The 15,192-nt window shown below is 45.2% G+C and overlaps 1 protein-coding gene across 3 annotated transcripts in view; it reads left to right on the top strand.

The window, feature by feature from the left end:
* The window catches only part of SLC7A10 (solute carrier family 7 member 10), a 32,915-nt gene extending 18,223 nt beyond the window's left edge, over window positions 1-14,692 (top strand). Inside the window, exons 2-11 of one of the 3 annotated variants that reach the window (XM_090149316.1) lie at window positions 269-473; window positions 4,872-5,023; window positions 5,662-5,787; window positions 6,986-7,139; window positions 8,498-8,621; window positions 8,717-8,820; window positions 9,915-10,011; window positions 12,936-13,085; window positions 13,424-13,601; window positions 14,554-14,692. In XM_090149316.1, coding sequence (XP_090005442.1) covers window positions 269-473; window positions 4,872-5,023; window positions 5,662-5,787; window positions 6,986-7,139; window positions 8,498-8,621; window positions 8,717-8,820; window positions 9,915-10,011; window positions 12,936-13,085; window positions 13,424-13,601; window positions 14,554-14,672 — 1,409 coding nt within the window. In that variant the 3' untranslated portion in view covers window positions 14,673-14,692. Of the gene's footprint in view, window positions 1-268; window positions 474-4,871; window positions 5,024-5,661; window positions 5,788-6,985; window positions 7,140-8,497; window positions 8,622-8,716; window positions 8,821-9,914; window positions 10,012-12,935; window positions 13,086-13,423; window positions 14,389-14,553 lie in introns of those variants that run through there. The other 2 variants (XM_090149315.1, XM_090149317.1) reach the window with 2 other exon arrangements.
* Window positions 14,693-15,192: the final 500 nt, after the last annotated feature.

The following is a 15,192-nucleotide window of genomic DNA, read 5'->3' as shown; positions in this document are numbered from 1 at the left end:
AAGCAGCCCAAACTCACACCACAAAACCACAAGTTCTAAACACAGATGTTCAACAGATCCTTGAAGTGCTTCAGCAGATCCGAGTGCTCAACCTGCTTGAATTCCGATCAATGGCGACTTTTTCTCTGGGGCTTAATCAGATAAAACACAAACAAGCAAAAGGAGGAGCTGGGACAGGGCAGGGGCACAGGCTGGATTCGTTTGCTTTTAAAAAATAAAGTTGATTTCTCATTCACTTTTCTCACTGCAAATTTTCTGTCCCTTTCAGGTAACATCATTGGTTCTGGGATCTTTATATCACCGAAAGGAGTTTTGGAGCACACAGGCTCGGTAGGACTGGCTCTCATTATTTGGGTGCTCGGCGGTGGCGTCGCTGCCCTGGGATCTCTGTGTTACGCTGAGCTGGGAGTTACCATCCCCAAATCAGGAGGGGACTATTCCTACGTCACAGAGATCTTTGGTGGGTTAGCTGGGTAAGTACACACCTCCTCAGAGCCATTGGAATACACGCTTACATTCAGTACTTAGTGAGGAAAAGACAGCTGACTTAGAAGAAACAGAATATTCATAAATAATCTGCTTTTGCAAAGTCACCCCCTTCTGTTATCACTCAGAATACCAAATTGCCCCTTTGCAGAACTCCCAGTTCTGCCTTCAGACTTTCACTTTCCAACTCAATAAAAATCAATGACACATCCACATGACGTTCATGCGTGTAAGTGGTGAGTGGCAGCACAGAGTGTTTGAGGGATGCCAGTCTGGGGCCACTCCCTATAACCCAAAGCCTTCCGTTAACTATTTGTGCAGGAGGCAGCAAATATTTCTATGGTATTATGTTGCAAGACCTTCCTGCAGCAGAATTCAGAAAGTTGCTTGGAGAAGAAGTCTGCCCACAGAAGCGCCCCAGGCACAGGTGCCAGCTTGCAGCTCTGCTTCCTCAGCTGCAGCTTTACAGAGCAACCAGCCATGTCAATGCAGTGGAGGGATGCAGAAGAGAAATCAGGAAATGGTTTCTCTTCAAATATACAGCTCAGAGTAGTGTGGCTATGAGAAGAAGGAAGAAGTGAGAAGAGGTCATCTTTTATATTTTATTGTGTGTTTCTTTCAACAAGCAAAATTAGATTCCCCACCTGTACTCACAGCTTGGCAGAGGAGCACCAGAACCTTATTTCCACTTCATTAATTTGTGAGCAAAGAGTCCATGCAGTGTGTAGGTGCTTTGTTTGCAAAAAAATAAATACAATAACTGCATCTGAAATGGTTCTGCAGAAGGGATGCAGCTGCAGCACCTGCCTCTGGGGCAGGATGACAGCTCGGGGGCAACATGGCCCTTGGGTAATAGAAAACTCCAGGAACATTTTTGGAAGAACAGAATGAAGACCCAGAGGCAACGGGAAAGAGTCAAAACACAGCGGGGCTGCCCTCAGGGGTTATGGTCAGCCTCCCAGAGAGACTGTCCAGGGAGGAGGACAAGACAAGGGAGGACTGTTTTCACAGCAGGCCTCAGCTGCTGCCAGGCTTTCTGCTTTTAGTTTCTTTTAGAAGTCTGGGTCTTAAATAGCACTTGTACATGAGCAAATGAGGTGCAGGGAAGCCTCCACATGTTGTGCTGCTGCTGGAGCAGCATGACTGAGCACAGTTCATTTACACACATATATACTTGCAGGTTTATACAGGTCATAAAAATAACTCTACCCAAGGTAGTAAATAAGCTTAATACATATTCCTGCAGAAGAAAACAAATACATCAAACTACATGGAAAACCCACTAGCGTATTTCTGATAAATACAACCAGTATAGCTTTCACCAGTGCTATTTGATAACTGAATATATGTTCTTACTATAAAATCACTATGTGATTGAAGTCAGCAAAGAACTCTACCCCAAAGCTTTGATAAATATTGATTCAAACTGCAAGTAAAACTTTCTGTATTTCTTTAGTGGTTGCCAAAATCTAAAGTTTCCAAGAAAAGTAGGATAATATTAATAATGATTAAACTACCTCAAGCTTTCATAAGCCTACTCAGCTTCTCCTATGATCAGATGATGTGAATAACAGTTTCCATTTCAAACTGTTTTTCTTTGTTAATGACACCCAAGTACAGTACACTCTGACTTCATTTTCATTGGCTGCTCTGATTCCATATTTTATATTTAATGTGACATCATTTGGGGAGCACAAGCACATCCCAAATACGTATTTGAAAGCCTGGTTGCACAGGACTCTGTTGGAGATCCAAATCAATCCGTGCTGCTCACACCTTTCCACAAGTAAGACAATTAGTATGCAGAAATGTCTGCATAAAATCCAGTTTTTGGTGCAGGAATGATTTGCACTTGCACATGAACGCCACACCTTTCTAAAAGCATAAAGTCCCACTGCAGATTGTCACTTATTCCAGTTTGTAAAATGAGGGAAAAAATATATCTAGAAACATTGTGTAACGCACATCCAGATTGATGGAAGGACAGCCATTAAGTTCAGTAGTCACTGCTCAGACTGAAGGCGCAGCACAGCAGAGGACCTCAGATTGCACAGTGGCTCACAGCAGAGCAGGACTGGCTCAGAGATGCAAAGCAGGAGCTGCTCACCAGCCTGTGGCTGCACACAGCAGCTCGGATTTCCCATGCAAACTGAAGCACTCCAACTTCCTGAGCACCAACTGAAGAATCACAAGAACAGCTACATCTGCCTTTTTCTGTATATCCAGCTCTTGGGCCTTCTTCTAAAGACCTGGCAGCTTGTCAGTCAGCAGGGAGAGAAGACAGAACTTCTCAGGTTCTCAGAGTTCAGTAAATGAGTAATTGGTAAAGCTCATCAGAAAGGGTTCAGCCTCCACACCCACAGATGTGAGAACACAGTCCTGGGGAGCAATAATTCCACCTTCTCCATTTGAACAGCCTGGCCAGGTCACCCTGCAGGTATCATGGCATTTCCTGGCCCTGAAATGGGCTTTGTGCTCCCAGCACCTCTGCGTGCCCCCAGGGATTGCCCTGACAGAAGCATAGCCTGCAAGCCAGCTCCTCAGGCTGGGTGCACTTTGCTGGTGAGGGCATTCAGCAGGTTAGGGCTGAACCTCCTGCAGACAAAACTGTGGTACTTCATTACAGCAGATCTAAAAAAGATGTTTTTTGCTGGAGAAATCCTGTTCTTAATTCTTCCTGTACAATATTCAACTAAAAGGTGGTACTTGAAAAGCAGCAGTTACTTAGTGGGCCCAGAGGGTTGGGTAATGCATTAGGACCCATTCCTGCCCATTAGCCATAGCACACAGCACGTCCTGCCACCAGCACAGCACAAGGACAGACATCCCCAGACAGACGGACGTGCCATGCCAGCAGGCACCCGGGGTGAGCCACAAGAACAAGGCAAGGGCACAGCAGTGCTGCCCCAGCACCAATGTGATCTGAGCAACCAACAACAATAGCTCTTTCTCAGAATTAGGCTTTGTGCAAGATTTACCTAAAAATAAGACAACATAGGGCCTACATCTTAGTCAGGCTTCCTTTTATTTTAATACTATCTCTTCTCAGCCCCCTGTTTGACAGCATGACTTTGAGACCCTCTGCTAAAATTCTGCATTTAATTTAATTGGTGTTACCAGCCCTGCATGTATTTCGATTCAGCATGAAACAAATTGACTGTCAGAAATCTGTTGAATTATTCACAATCCCATTAAACCATATTCTATCAGCTACCAACTTTAATGCACTTTATATTGCAACATAGAAGCAAGTGCCAATTTCGCCTGAAATACTGTTTTCAGAGTCATTCTTCCCACTGAATATTTTTAACTGGATTCATTTCTCTGGTCTACACAAAGCACATGGGAGAAGACAGAAGCTGACAGGGAGGAACCAGGGGGTTCTGCCCAGAAAACCCATCACCTGTGTGGACGTGGCTCTGCCCAGCCAGCTGCAGGTAGTGCCCCAGGGGAACACACAGCTGGGCTTCATTCCAAGGCAATCACACCGACCTCACACTCACCCAGCACCCCCAGAACAATAGCACAAACGACCGTATTGGCCTTTAAGACTTATTGAGTCTCCAGTGAAGTAACACAGCAGGTCCCTGGGCTGTCCCCAATGCCCAGCTGGGTGAGCAGGATCTGTGGAGTGGCCCCAGCCCAGAAACATCACCTTCAGCGTAGCATGGCCAAGCCAGTTATTAGAGAAAACCACTCTGAGCCATGACAGAAAGCATTAAGAACAAAAAAAGGAATCTCACACACATGCACTAGATTTTAACAAGCAGTAGTGATATTTGGGGAACATTTGCACCATAGCAATTTTTACTGAATTAACTCCCTGTAGTTAATAAGGAAAGGGAAGCATCAGATTGCCATATACTTCTCAGAAACAGCAAGGCAAGGCAAAGGAGGTATTGAGAAGCACTCACCACCATGGCCAAGGAGCACCAAGAGTAGTGCTAGCATCCAGGGCAGCTGCACCAGGAAGGACATCCCAGCCCTGCTGAATTTAAGGGGCTGGCAGCAGGCAGGCATGGATGCTGGGAGTAAGCAGCCCCCTGAAGATAGCAGCACAACATAATTACGCTGTTTTATTTGGAAATGTCATTTCTGACACTTGCTAAAGCAAAGAGTACCCAATGCTTGTAATCCTTACTCTTTGATACATTCCTAAACTGCATTTCACTTAGAAATGTTTAAATTGAAATCCAGATTGTGCTTGGGAACATGGGAAAGGGGATGAGGAGAAGCAAAAGTGGGTGACTGCTGGCTTTGAGTGAGATTACAGCACTTGACCCCAATGTCTTGGACATTTCCCAAAGTGCAGCACAGCTGATTGCATGTTACTCTCCTCCAGCATACTTAGCCCAGATTTCTTGTGCTTTTTCTTGTGTTCTCAGGTTTCTGCTGCTTTGGAGTGCAGTGCTTATCATGTACCCTACAAGTCTGGCTGTCATCTCGCTGACCTTCTCAAACTATGTCCTGCAGCCCGTGTTCCCTAACTGTATTCCCCCCTATAATGCTACTAGGATTCTCTCCATGGTGTGTTTACGTGAGTATTTGCTTCTCGTGCACACAAAGCTTGCCTTATTTTGCAAAGGATTACTCAGCAAGGCTGGGCTGATGGCCCCAGAACCCAAGAGGCAGGCAGGAGTGTGCCCTGCACAATGGGGTGGTCAGTCCCTCCCCGCCTGCCTGCAGAGAGCACAGCAGGCTGCAGCTCATCCTTGGGCAGCGGTGGCAGATGAGCTCATCCAGAGCAGGTTTCCCACTGTTGCCTGAAGCCCTCCTGATCTTTTAACATTCCCAAATGCAAGCATGTGGGAAGTGCATACCACCACTGGCTTTGCATTCATTACTTACAGAGCTGCTGGGACTGGAGCAGAGCCACAGGGAAAGAAGACATTCTCCATGTCCCATAAGGAGGCTGAAACCTCAGTTCAGGTAGCAGATTGAGCTCTGATCAGGCTCAGCCCTTCGAGCTGGAGAAGCCAGGCAGCAGAGTCCCCAGGAGGAGAGCTGTGATGGATGCTCCTCTGCAGCTGGGCATCTCATAGGGCAAGGCCAGTCCCCTCCTCTCTTCGATTATGGCCACACGGGAACTATGCAGCAGTCAATGTTTTACAGTGCTGTGTGTGTTCTTAAATAAACATAATTTCATTTCACTGAATTCAGTCTTTTGCTCTCCAGTACTCCTGACCTGGGTGAACAGCTCCAGCGTTCGATGGGCAACACGCATTCAGGATATATTTACAGCAGGAAAACTCTTAGCCTTGGCCCTTATCATTACTGTGGGCTTCATACAGATCTTTAAAGGTACTCTGTGAGACAGCTCCAACACGGGTATGGTACTGTTGCTACACTTGCTTCTCTCACCCTCCTTACAAAACAACCCAAAGGGATTGCAGGGCTGTGGAGCAGTCTCTGTGCTGCTGATTGAGCTCTGGTTGCTGCCAGTGCTCTCTGGGCTGGAAGGAGCTGGAGAATAACATCCCACACAGCAGTTGTGGGTCCCAGTGGAAAAGCATTTATCTTGGGTGCTGCTGAGGGATTTATTCCAGGCACAGGTGCACTGGAGGTTTATCCTCTGTTGACAACTGTAAATGGAGTCATGAAAATGATGGCACTACAGAGAAATGAGCTGTATCTTCCCTAAACGCATTCCTTTCTGTCCTGCATTGTTGGTTTTGATAAAGGAGAAGTGCATCTGAAGGTATTTTAGAGTGATTACAGAAAATTTATGAACTCGTTGCGTGGTCTTTAAATTTTAAAGTGCTCTGAGTGCAAACTGATAAGCAGTGCTGGGTCCAGTTCAGGAAAATGCCAAATTCATTTTGGGCACAGTCTGGTTTCCTACAAAAAGTCACTTGTAAGATTGAGAACTACAAAATGCCGCCTTCTTAAGATGTAAAAATGTCTGACTGAATCACCAACTTAATGGAAAGCAGAGAGCACAAAAGGCTCGTGACATTTTTGTCATGTCTATGATGAGTCATGCAAAGAAAGATGAAATAGGGCATTTAGAGAGCAGGACTATTTCTCAGTGATAACAGTCCCACAGTCTTGATAAATCTTCCAGCCCCATTAGATGTTTTCCCAGTACCTACTTTCCTACTAAACAAAACCAAGTGCTTGCAAAAGTAAACAGCACTAGGAACAGAGAGTTTACCCCATCACAGAGCCGTCCACCAGCAGTGTGAACACAAAGGCAGGTAGCAGTATGTAGCAGTACGTCGCAGCAGCGGTGCCAGCATTGTGGCAATTAGATGCAGAGCAATGCCTGTGCGTTCAGAGCCCACTGCCTCCCCAGGACACCCTGCCACAGAGAGCACCGCGAGTGCAATGCCAGCCCGAGCTGACTTGTGGAATATGAAGAGCACAAAGTCTCAAACCCAATCAAGCAATGAAAAATAGGAAAAAAAACAAACAAAATTTCACCTATTTCCTGGTGTCTCTGGTGGGCAGCACTTCCCTCAGGGGAAGGCATAAACTCTTGCTTGTGCTTTCTGTGCAGGAAACTATGAAGAGCTGACACCGAGCAAAGCATTCAATTTTTGGATGACTCCATCCGTGGGGCATTTAGCATTAGCTTTCCTTCAAGGGTCGTTTGCATTTAGCGGCTGGAACTTCTTGAACTATGTAACAGAAGAATTGGTTGATCCCCGCAGGCAAGTATCCCTTTCCACATCATCCACATTTTTTTTGAAGTGCTGAGACATTCGAGCCGTGTGATATCATAATTCATTTAATAAGCTGCAGCGATATCATGACATGTCCTATAGGACTGGTGTGGCTATAGGAGAGGGTTTTTGTTTGGAATGCAAACAGGCCCATTAACGAAACACCATGCTGAAATTAGGAACAGACTGTGCAAAGTATCAATTCAATTCAAATGGACAAAGCAATGTCATCATGGCCCTGACCAAACATACAGTGCATCCTTAGCAAAAAATTAGCCAATGAGACTCCACATGTATCTATAGGGAGAATCACTGTCTCTTGTTAGAAAAATGTTGGGTTCTACTGCAACCTTTTTCACCCAAAGGAGAGGTTATACAAAGACCTGAATGAGAAGACGGGAAGGCACCTGACCCACAGGCAGTACTCCCTGCCCTGCACCTGTACCACAGTGCAGCTGTAGGACCTACCCCTGGAGTGCCCCATGTCAGCTCTCCGGGGGCTGTGTGTGTGGGAAGGAGCTTTGAAATGACCAAGCACCAGCAGGCGGGGGGAGCCAGAGGGAGAACAATTCTACTTTAATAAAGCAAAGCTCAAACACTTCAAAATTTCTGAGATGATAAAGTGGAACGATGGATGCTGAGAGCAGCTCTTGGAGCATCAGCTATTTCTGGGCATGCCATGCACACAGCAGTTAAACAAGGAGGAGTTCAAGTGCTTGCACAGCCTGGCTGGGAGTGAATGAAAGCTGCTGTCTCACGAGCAGCCCTGTGCAGGCCTTCACACGAGTGAGTGGGAAAGTGCACGCCCAGAGACCTTGGCAGGAATAGAGAGAGATCAGCAATGTGCTCCCTCCAAAAACAGCAGCACTGTAATGGGTCACCACAATTTCAAACCTGAACAATGAAAAGTTATGACTTTCATAAGGCAAATATTGCCTCAGTTGAGAAATAAAAAGGAAAGGGAGGGAACAGGGTTAAATATTATTATTTTTGCAGCCTCTAAAGGGAAAATAGAATATAAAAAACTAATATGGTAACAAAAAAAAATCTTACAATTTTTACTAAATCCACTCAATCACAGATTAAAGTACTTTTCTTGTTTTTTAACTTTTTCCAAGTGCAACACAGAGACAGAAATGCACAACTGCATTAGATAGAGATTTGTTCAGCTGCCCACCTCTAAAGAGGGCTCTGAACTGGCAACTGAGTAAAATATTCACTCCTGGAAGGTGCCACAGCACTGTAGCAGATGAACCTACACAGCTGGTTGAGTGCCCCAGGTTGTTATTATGGTTTCGCTGTGTATGACTGTAAATTCTTATCTACCCTCCTAATTCTTTTATTAGGAACCTACCTCGTGCCATATTCATATCCATCCCATTGGTGACATTTGTGTATACGTTCACCAACATTGCATATTTCACTGCCATGTCACCCCAAGAGCTCTTGTCCTCCAACGCTGTGGCGGTAGTAAGTAAACCATTCCCTGGATGTCTAAAATACACTTTGATTTCAGTTCTGTGCTTTGCAGTGTATTTCAGTTTCTCTGCCTTCTGTTGCTTTAGACATTTGGTGAAAAGTTACTGGGCTATTTTTCCTGGGTTATGCCAGTCTCAGTGGCCCTATCTACATTTGGAGGAATAAATGGATACCTTTTTACCTCATCAAGGTTAGATGGAGTACAATTTTATGAACATTATCTAATTTGGGGAGGGGCTGTATTAATTTGATTTGCTAAAGAAATGCTAGCTAGACATTTTGGATGTTATAGCATGGTGAGATCATTGTTGGGCACATTGGATACATTCAGTTATGAACTGCTCTGTTTCAATCAGCAAATGTAATATTGAATCACAGAATCTCTTGCAAAATAATCCTTATGAGCTACTAAAAGCATCTGCAGATGTGGAATAACTCGCAGTAAGAGCCAAACACGGCTTTAGTATGGAACCAAAGCAATTTTACATCAATAATGTTCCAGTAGCTACAAGCTAAAGTATGCTGGAAAAGGATTTGCAGGGCCTGGTTCAGTTCCCATTTACAGGCATCATTCCCGCAATGAAGAAGCTCCTTCCAGGCAAGATGCTTTGTGTGCACACTGATGATAGCAGGACCAGAATCTTCAAAGTCTATTTGTATTAACTGACCTTTCTGAGCTCAATTTAAAAGTTATAAATTTTTTTTAGAGGAAACAATCCAACTCTGAAGTACCTTGGGAAAATTATTTATCAGCGCTTTCACAATTATCATGAGATACAAATTTGAATGCATGTGTAACACAGTATGCATGTAAAAGTGAAACCTTAAGGCACATGAAACCTTAACCAAAGCCCTTTTGACATTGGAAATGTTATCTGTGAGATTTTTGGTGCCTTAGTGACATATGGCTGATCATCTCACAGCTTCCCTGTGTACATGGATAAGCAGGCAGTGCTGCTGGCAGATGCTGCTGGCAGATTTCAGTCCTCATCCTCAGAGATAATTGGGCAACTTAGATCAGGTGATTTCACAGATGACATTAGCCATTAAAGGCCTCCTACATGGAATGATTTAGATGAAACAACTTACATCATGTTATTCACAAATCTCTAATGGAAGTGAGAACCAAGCTACGGTCTCCTCAGCTTCAAACCAGCAGCCAGAGAACAGCTTCCTTCTACTCCAAAAGCCACGAGGGCAGTTGAGATTAGGGACATTGTACAGCTAGATATTGAAAAAGCTTTTTTACATGCAGTGGATTAGTGCTCCTATTCTCATTTGCAGGTTATGTTTCTCTGGTGCCCGAGAAGGCCACTTGCCAAGCTTGCTTGCCATGATCCATGTGAAGTACTGCACACCCATCCCTGCCCTGCTTGTCTGTGTAAGTTCTGTTGTCCCTGCCCCATTGTTCTTTAACCTGCTCAGACCTGGGCAAGCTCTTAGAAATACTGATTCATGGAAAGGAGCGCTGCCCTTGCAGTTTGGAATGATTCCCTGGTATCTAACTCGAGCTGTAATTTAGGCCCATTATAACTTGTTGTCCCTACTGAGGAGGTAGAGTGTCTTTGTCTGGAAACGAAGATATCTCATTTAAGAAAAAATGAGGTCTTTTCACCAATTTTGCTGGCTTTTTGCAAATATTTAACATGGAGGAAATCCTTGTGGTCTCTGCTAATCCCACTGTGGCAGGGGTAGTATAGACTCTGCTGCCAAAGCCAGAACAAGGCAAGACCCAGGGGGAGCACAAAGTGAGCCAAGCGTCCTGTGAAGTATGAGCTGCAGTGCTCTGAGGAGCTGTTGTTTGATATTTCTTTTCTGTGAAAAACAAGTCAGCCATTACAGCAGCCCTCCATGAAGTATCTGCTGAATTAATACATTAAGCAAACAAGAGGGCCACCCAAAAAAAGTAGAAAATGTTCTGAATGTTGGAAGGTTTTGGCTGGTTAGGCTGCTGTTTTCCTGCAGGAAGGTCTTTTTCTTTTTCTTAGACATAATGAATTTCCATGATACTAATGACTGATGGAAGTTGTTATTTGAAACAAATACACAGTTTTAGCAAGAATAGAGTTTATGAATATGTGATGAACAGAATATGTGATGTTTTTTGCTGTGGCAAAGAAGATATTAAAGAGCAAAATGACCCTCGGTGCTGCAGTCCCTGAGTGCACAGCCCAAGCAGGGGAATTCTCCCAAGGGCATCTGCTCAAAATGGCATCGAAGCCAACTGCAGATTTGCCACTGATTTCAAAACAATGAGGATTTGATGCAAGATGCACTAAGATGCACATTTGCATGACTCTCCTGGCTCTAACAGCAATTCTGGCACAATACACCCAGACATAATTTCATCAGATAAGCCTTCTGCACATTCCACTTGCTGGACAAAATACCTGCACAACTGAGGCTTATAGCATTCCCAGCGCTTAGTGCCTGACCACAAATATCTGGGTGCACTGCCTGTACAGGATCTGGGAGCAAACCCCACAGCCCATCTGCTCTGCTTTGAGCAAACAGAAGGCGCTGGCTCCACCTCGGCCTCATGCCAGGCAGCTGAACTCTGCTGATGCTGACAAAGCAGAACTTCTTTGTCCTTAGAAATTCATCAGCTCAACCAGCATACTGAGTTTCTGTGCTGTTTCACTGTGAAATAGCCATACCACGAGCAGACTGCCTGCACCGAGCAGGCCTGATAAATCAGGTGTATGTCAGCCTCTCTCTCAGTCTGCTCCAAACATTTCCCTTAAATTATAGTGCAAATTACAGAACCAACACTGCATATCAATTCATCATTTGAAAGTACTTCAATGCAGCTCAGAGTATATCAAATGCTGCAATGAAATATTAATTCCTTAACAAATAGAAATGTAAAAATAATATAGCGTAGGCAGCTACAACAGCAAATGAGGTCAGACCTCCGGCAATCCTAATTAATACATCGAAAAAGAAAATACTTTTCTTTTTCAGTGAATTGCACCTAGTTTTTTCATGCAGAAAGCTTTCTTTGTACAGAGAGAAAGACCTTTTTAACATCACCAGAGAGACCTGTATTTTTACTAATCTTTCCAAAAATGAAAGGTCCAAGCTAAATGCAAAATAAACAGACTGGGTTTTTTGCAAGACAGTAAAGTGACAGCTTTCCTGCCCACTGTGTGTCAGGCTGCCGTCAGGCATGGTAATCAGAGGAGGAAGCACACGCTCCTCTCAGCCCAGTACCACTCAGGAATTACACCATTTGGCGAGCAGCTCTGACACATTCATGTCACCTACACAAGAAACATCATCGCCCCAAGTGCCTTCAGTGCAAAACCTGCTAGTGGCAGATGTGTGTCTGCCAGCATGCATCTTCCAGAGGAAGGTAGGAAACGTTATGCCACACTGGTATAAAAACACTATTTTAAATGAATTTCATAGTGAGAGAGCTCAACATGCTGAAATCACCCCCAACTCCACATAGCTTTGAGGATTTTAACAGAGGATGGAGAGTCCTAAGGATCATTTGATTGTGGTGGTGTGAAATTACTGGTGCCAGTGGTACAGAACTCCTCCCTCCCTAATAGCAAAATAGACCTTTGCTATTAAAACAGCTAACTAAGGAAAAAGAAGACATAAGCAAAAAGAGTGCCTGAAGTAACATGGAGCCAAATCCTGGAAGGTCTCTGAAGGGATCTGGACATATCATTTCCCTCAGGCTTTGGCCACCAGGAAACAGTGTTTGCAGGACGAATATGCAATGTGAGGTGGGGTTCATGCCTAGGATACCAATGGGCAGGTGGGGCAGGATCTGAGAAGCAACCCCACGACCCCTGAACCAGCTCTCCTAACTTCAGGGAGTTATTTGGAAATAAAGTACAAACAACCAAATTACACATGTAAATTTCCACCATCTGTCTGCCCGTTTCCTAACATGAGTAATGCTCAAGAGGTGATGTCAGTCATTTGCAGCATGAGCCATGGGCCACTGGGAGGAAAGGGCAAAGCTTTTATTCTTTATAATACATACAGGACACCTGCAATAAAGTAATGTACTGACCACAGAATATAAGCCAACAAGAAACCCCTCTTGTCTCATAATAGACAACTTTCTCTTTGCCAGAAGTCCTCATTGTAGGGCCCAAAAGGTTTTAAAACAGAAATTGGTGAAGTGCAGCCATTGAAAGCAGGTACAGAAGTGTCCAGCTCAGGCAGCACAGTAGGACCATAAGCAACAAGAGTTAAACTGCTTTTAGCTTTTTTGGCTTGTTTTTATTGCTTTTAAGCTACCTTGTTAGTAATAATTCACGTTAGATCACCTTTCTTTCTTTACAGTGTCTGGCCACTCTTATCATCATGCTTGTTGGAGACACGTACACACTAATCAACTATGTGTCATTTATTAACTACCTCTGCTATGGAGTGACAATTATAGGCCTGATTGTGTTACGCTGGAAGAAACCCAAAATCTTCAGACCTATTAAGGTGAAAATGTTAAAGCTAAATCTCTTGATTGCAATGCAAAAGGCATGGGAGGAACCACGGAAAACCAAGTGTCCTCCAGTTGTTTTTTTTTTTTCCTTTTGAAGATCAGTTCAATTTTAGATATAATGGTGAAGTTTCAGTCTCAAATCATGCCCCAAAGCACCACTAATGTAAAAACAGGATACAAAGGCTTCCAAAAACAAACTTGCTAGTTTGGGCAAGTGAGAGTGGCAGAAGGAGGGTCACAACCCATGAGGCTCTCAATGCCAGAGCCCTTGTTGCCGGCCCAGCGCTGTCCTCACTCTGCAGTCATGCTCTGCTCTGCTCTCTTCCTCCAGGTGAACCTCCTCATTCCCATCACTTACCTGGCATTTTGGGCATTTCTGCTGGTCTTCAGCCTATACTCTGAGCCGGTTGTCTGTGGAGTCGGACTCATTATCATTTTAACTGGAGTGCCCGTGTTTTTTCTTGGAGTCTACTGGAGAAATAAACCAAAGTGTGTAAATAGGCTAATAGGTAAGCACTGCTGCAGTGGCTTGGTGCACTTTTTGGGCCCACTGCTCGTGGCCTGCAGGGCTCAGCCCCCCCAGTGCCGAGATCCCAGCAAGATCAACCACCGCTGGCATGCACAGCCTTCAGACCCCCATGCAAAACAGGCCAGGTGCTGCTTATGGATGGAATTACTTCAGTTTTAAATTAGAAGGAATGACAAGCCACCAGGCAGACAGGCACGTTGCAGGTGAGCCCTGGACAGGAGGTAACAGATGTATTTTTGTGGCTGTTTATGTGGGTAACTGCTTTCTTCATCACTTGCCATATTCACTTCCACTTGTGCCCCTGTGCATCCCCCAGCTCACTCACCACAGCCTCAGCCACAAAGCAGATGCACAAGAGTATCACTTTAAGCACATAAAGACCAAACGAACCACCACAAAAAGAATAATAAATGACAGAACTCTGCCTGTCCCTCACCCCGCTCTCATCCCAGCAGCACTGCAGAATCCCTGCACGGCATGATGAATTATTCCTCACTCAAATAACAAGAAAGCCTTGCTTTTTCCCCTCACATCACAGTGCACATGTTGCTTGTGATTGGGCTGTGCTTGGCTTGCAGCTGTTCTGTGGTGAGGACTTTCCCTAAGCAGGAGCAGCTGCCTGCCTGGCTGCAGCCCAGCTCCCTCAGTGCGACCGCTGGGCACTGGCGCTACCTCAGGGATGGCCCAGCAGGCCTCTGGGCGGCACGAAGGGCTCTTTGCAGCAAAGAGACATTCCTAAAGGCGCCTAATTTTAACCCACCTGCGCTTTGCAAACACTGATGTGTCACTCACTAGAGATAAAAGCAGCCAAAGGGAAGGCGGGCGGTGCGGAGGGGCCAAGACCTCTGTGAGGAAGATGGCCGCCGGGTCACACAGCGCTCGAGCCACCGTGCCAACCGCAGCCGTGCTAACCGCAGCCTTGCTCCTTGCAGAGTCGGTGACGTGCTGGGGACAGAAGCTGTGTTTTGTGGTGTACCCCCAGGGCGGGGCGGCCGAGGAGCCTGCTGCCCACTGCCACCTGCCCACCAGCGACAAGTCCCCAAGGAAATAGCGGAGCGGCCTCTGCGGCCGAGGGGGCTTCTTGTTTACATGCCCATTTTTGCAAAAAGATTTTCTGGAATTAAAGAAAAAGAAAATTTTAGAGAATAGTGAGCTACACACTTTATGGCATCTGTAGCTTTTAGTTTTTCCCTAAGAAAAAAAGAAAAAAGAAAAAAAAAAAAACAAATAAAATATGAAATAAGGCACTGGTTGTTATTTTTTTTTGGCAGCACACTCGCTCACCAGGGGAACGCGGCACAGCTACGGCTCTGAAATACTGATTCTAGCAGCCATAAGGGCCTGTTTGACACTGAGAGATTGGGGCACGTAAAAGCATTTCTAAAGCTCCCCATCACAAAACCAAAATGGTGAAAGCCAGGGGAGAGGAGACGTGGGGACAACCCTGCTGCTGCCTCGGCATAGGCACAGCCCAAAGGATCATTTCTCCCTAGGACAGCTGGTAGGGCACCCACACAGCCAGGGCTGCAAGGGACAGGGGAAGCACGTGGGACAGGAACAAGCCTGGGTTA

Source organism: Phasianus colchicus, chromosome 13, assembly GCF_987193195.1.
Source record: "Phasianus colchicus chromosome 13, bPhaCol1.hap1.1, whole genome shotgun sequence".
Lineage (NCBI taxonomy): Eukaryota > Metazoa > Chordata > Aves > Galliformes > Phasianidae > Phasianus > Phasianus colchicus.
This window is presented reverse-complemented; position numbering and strand designations above follow the sequence as displayed.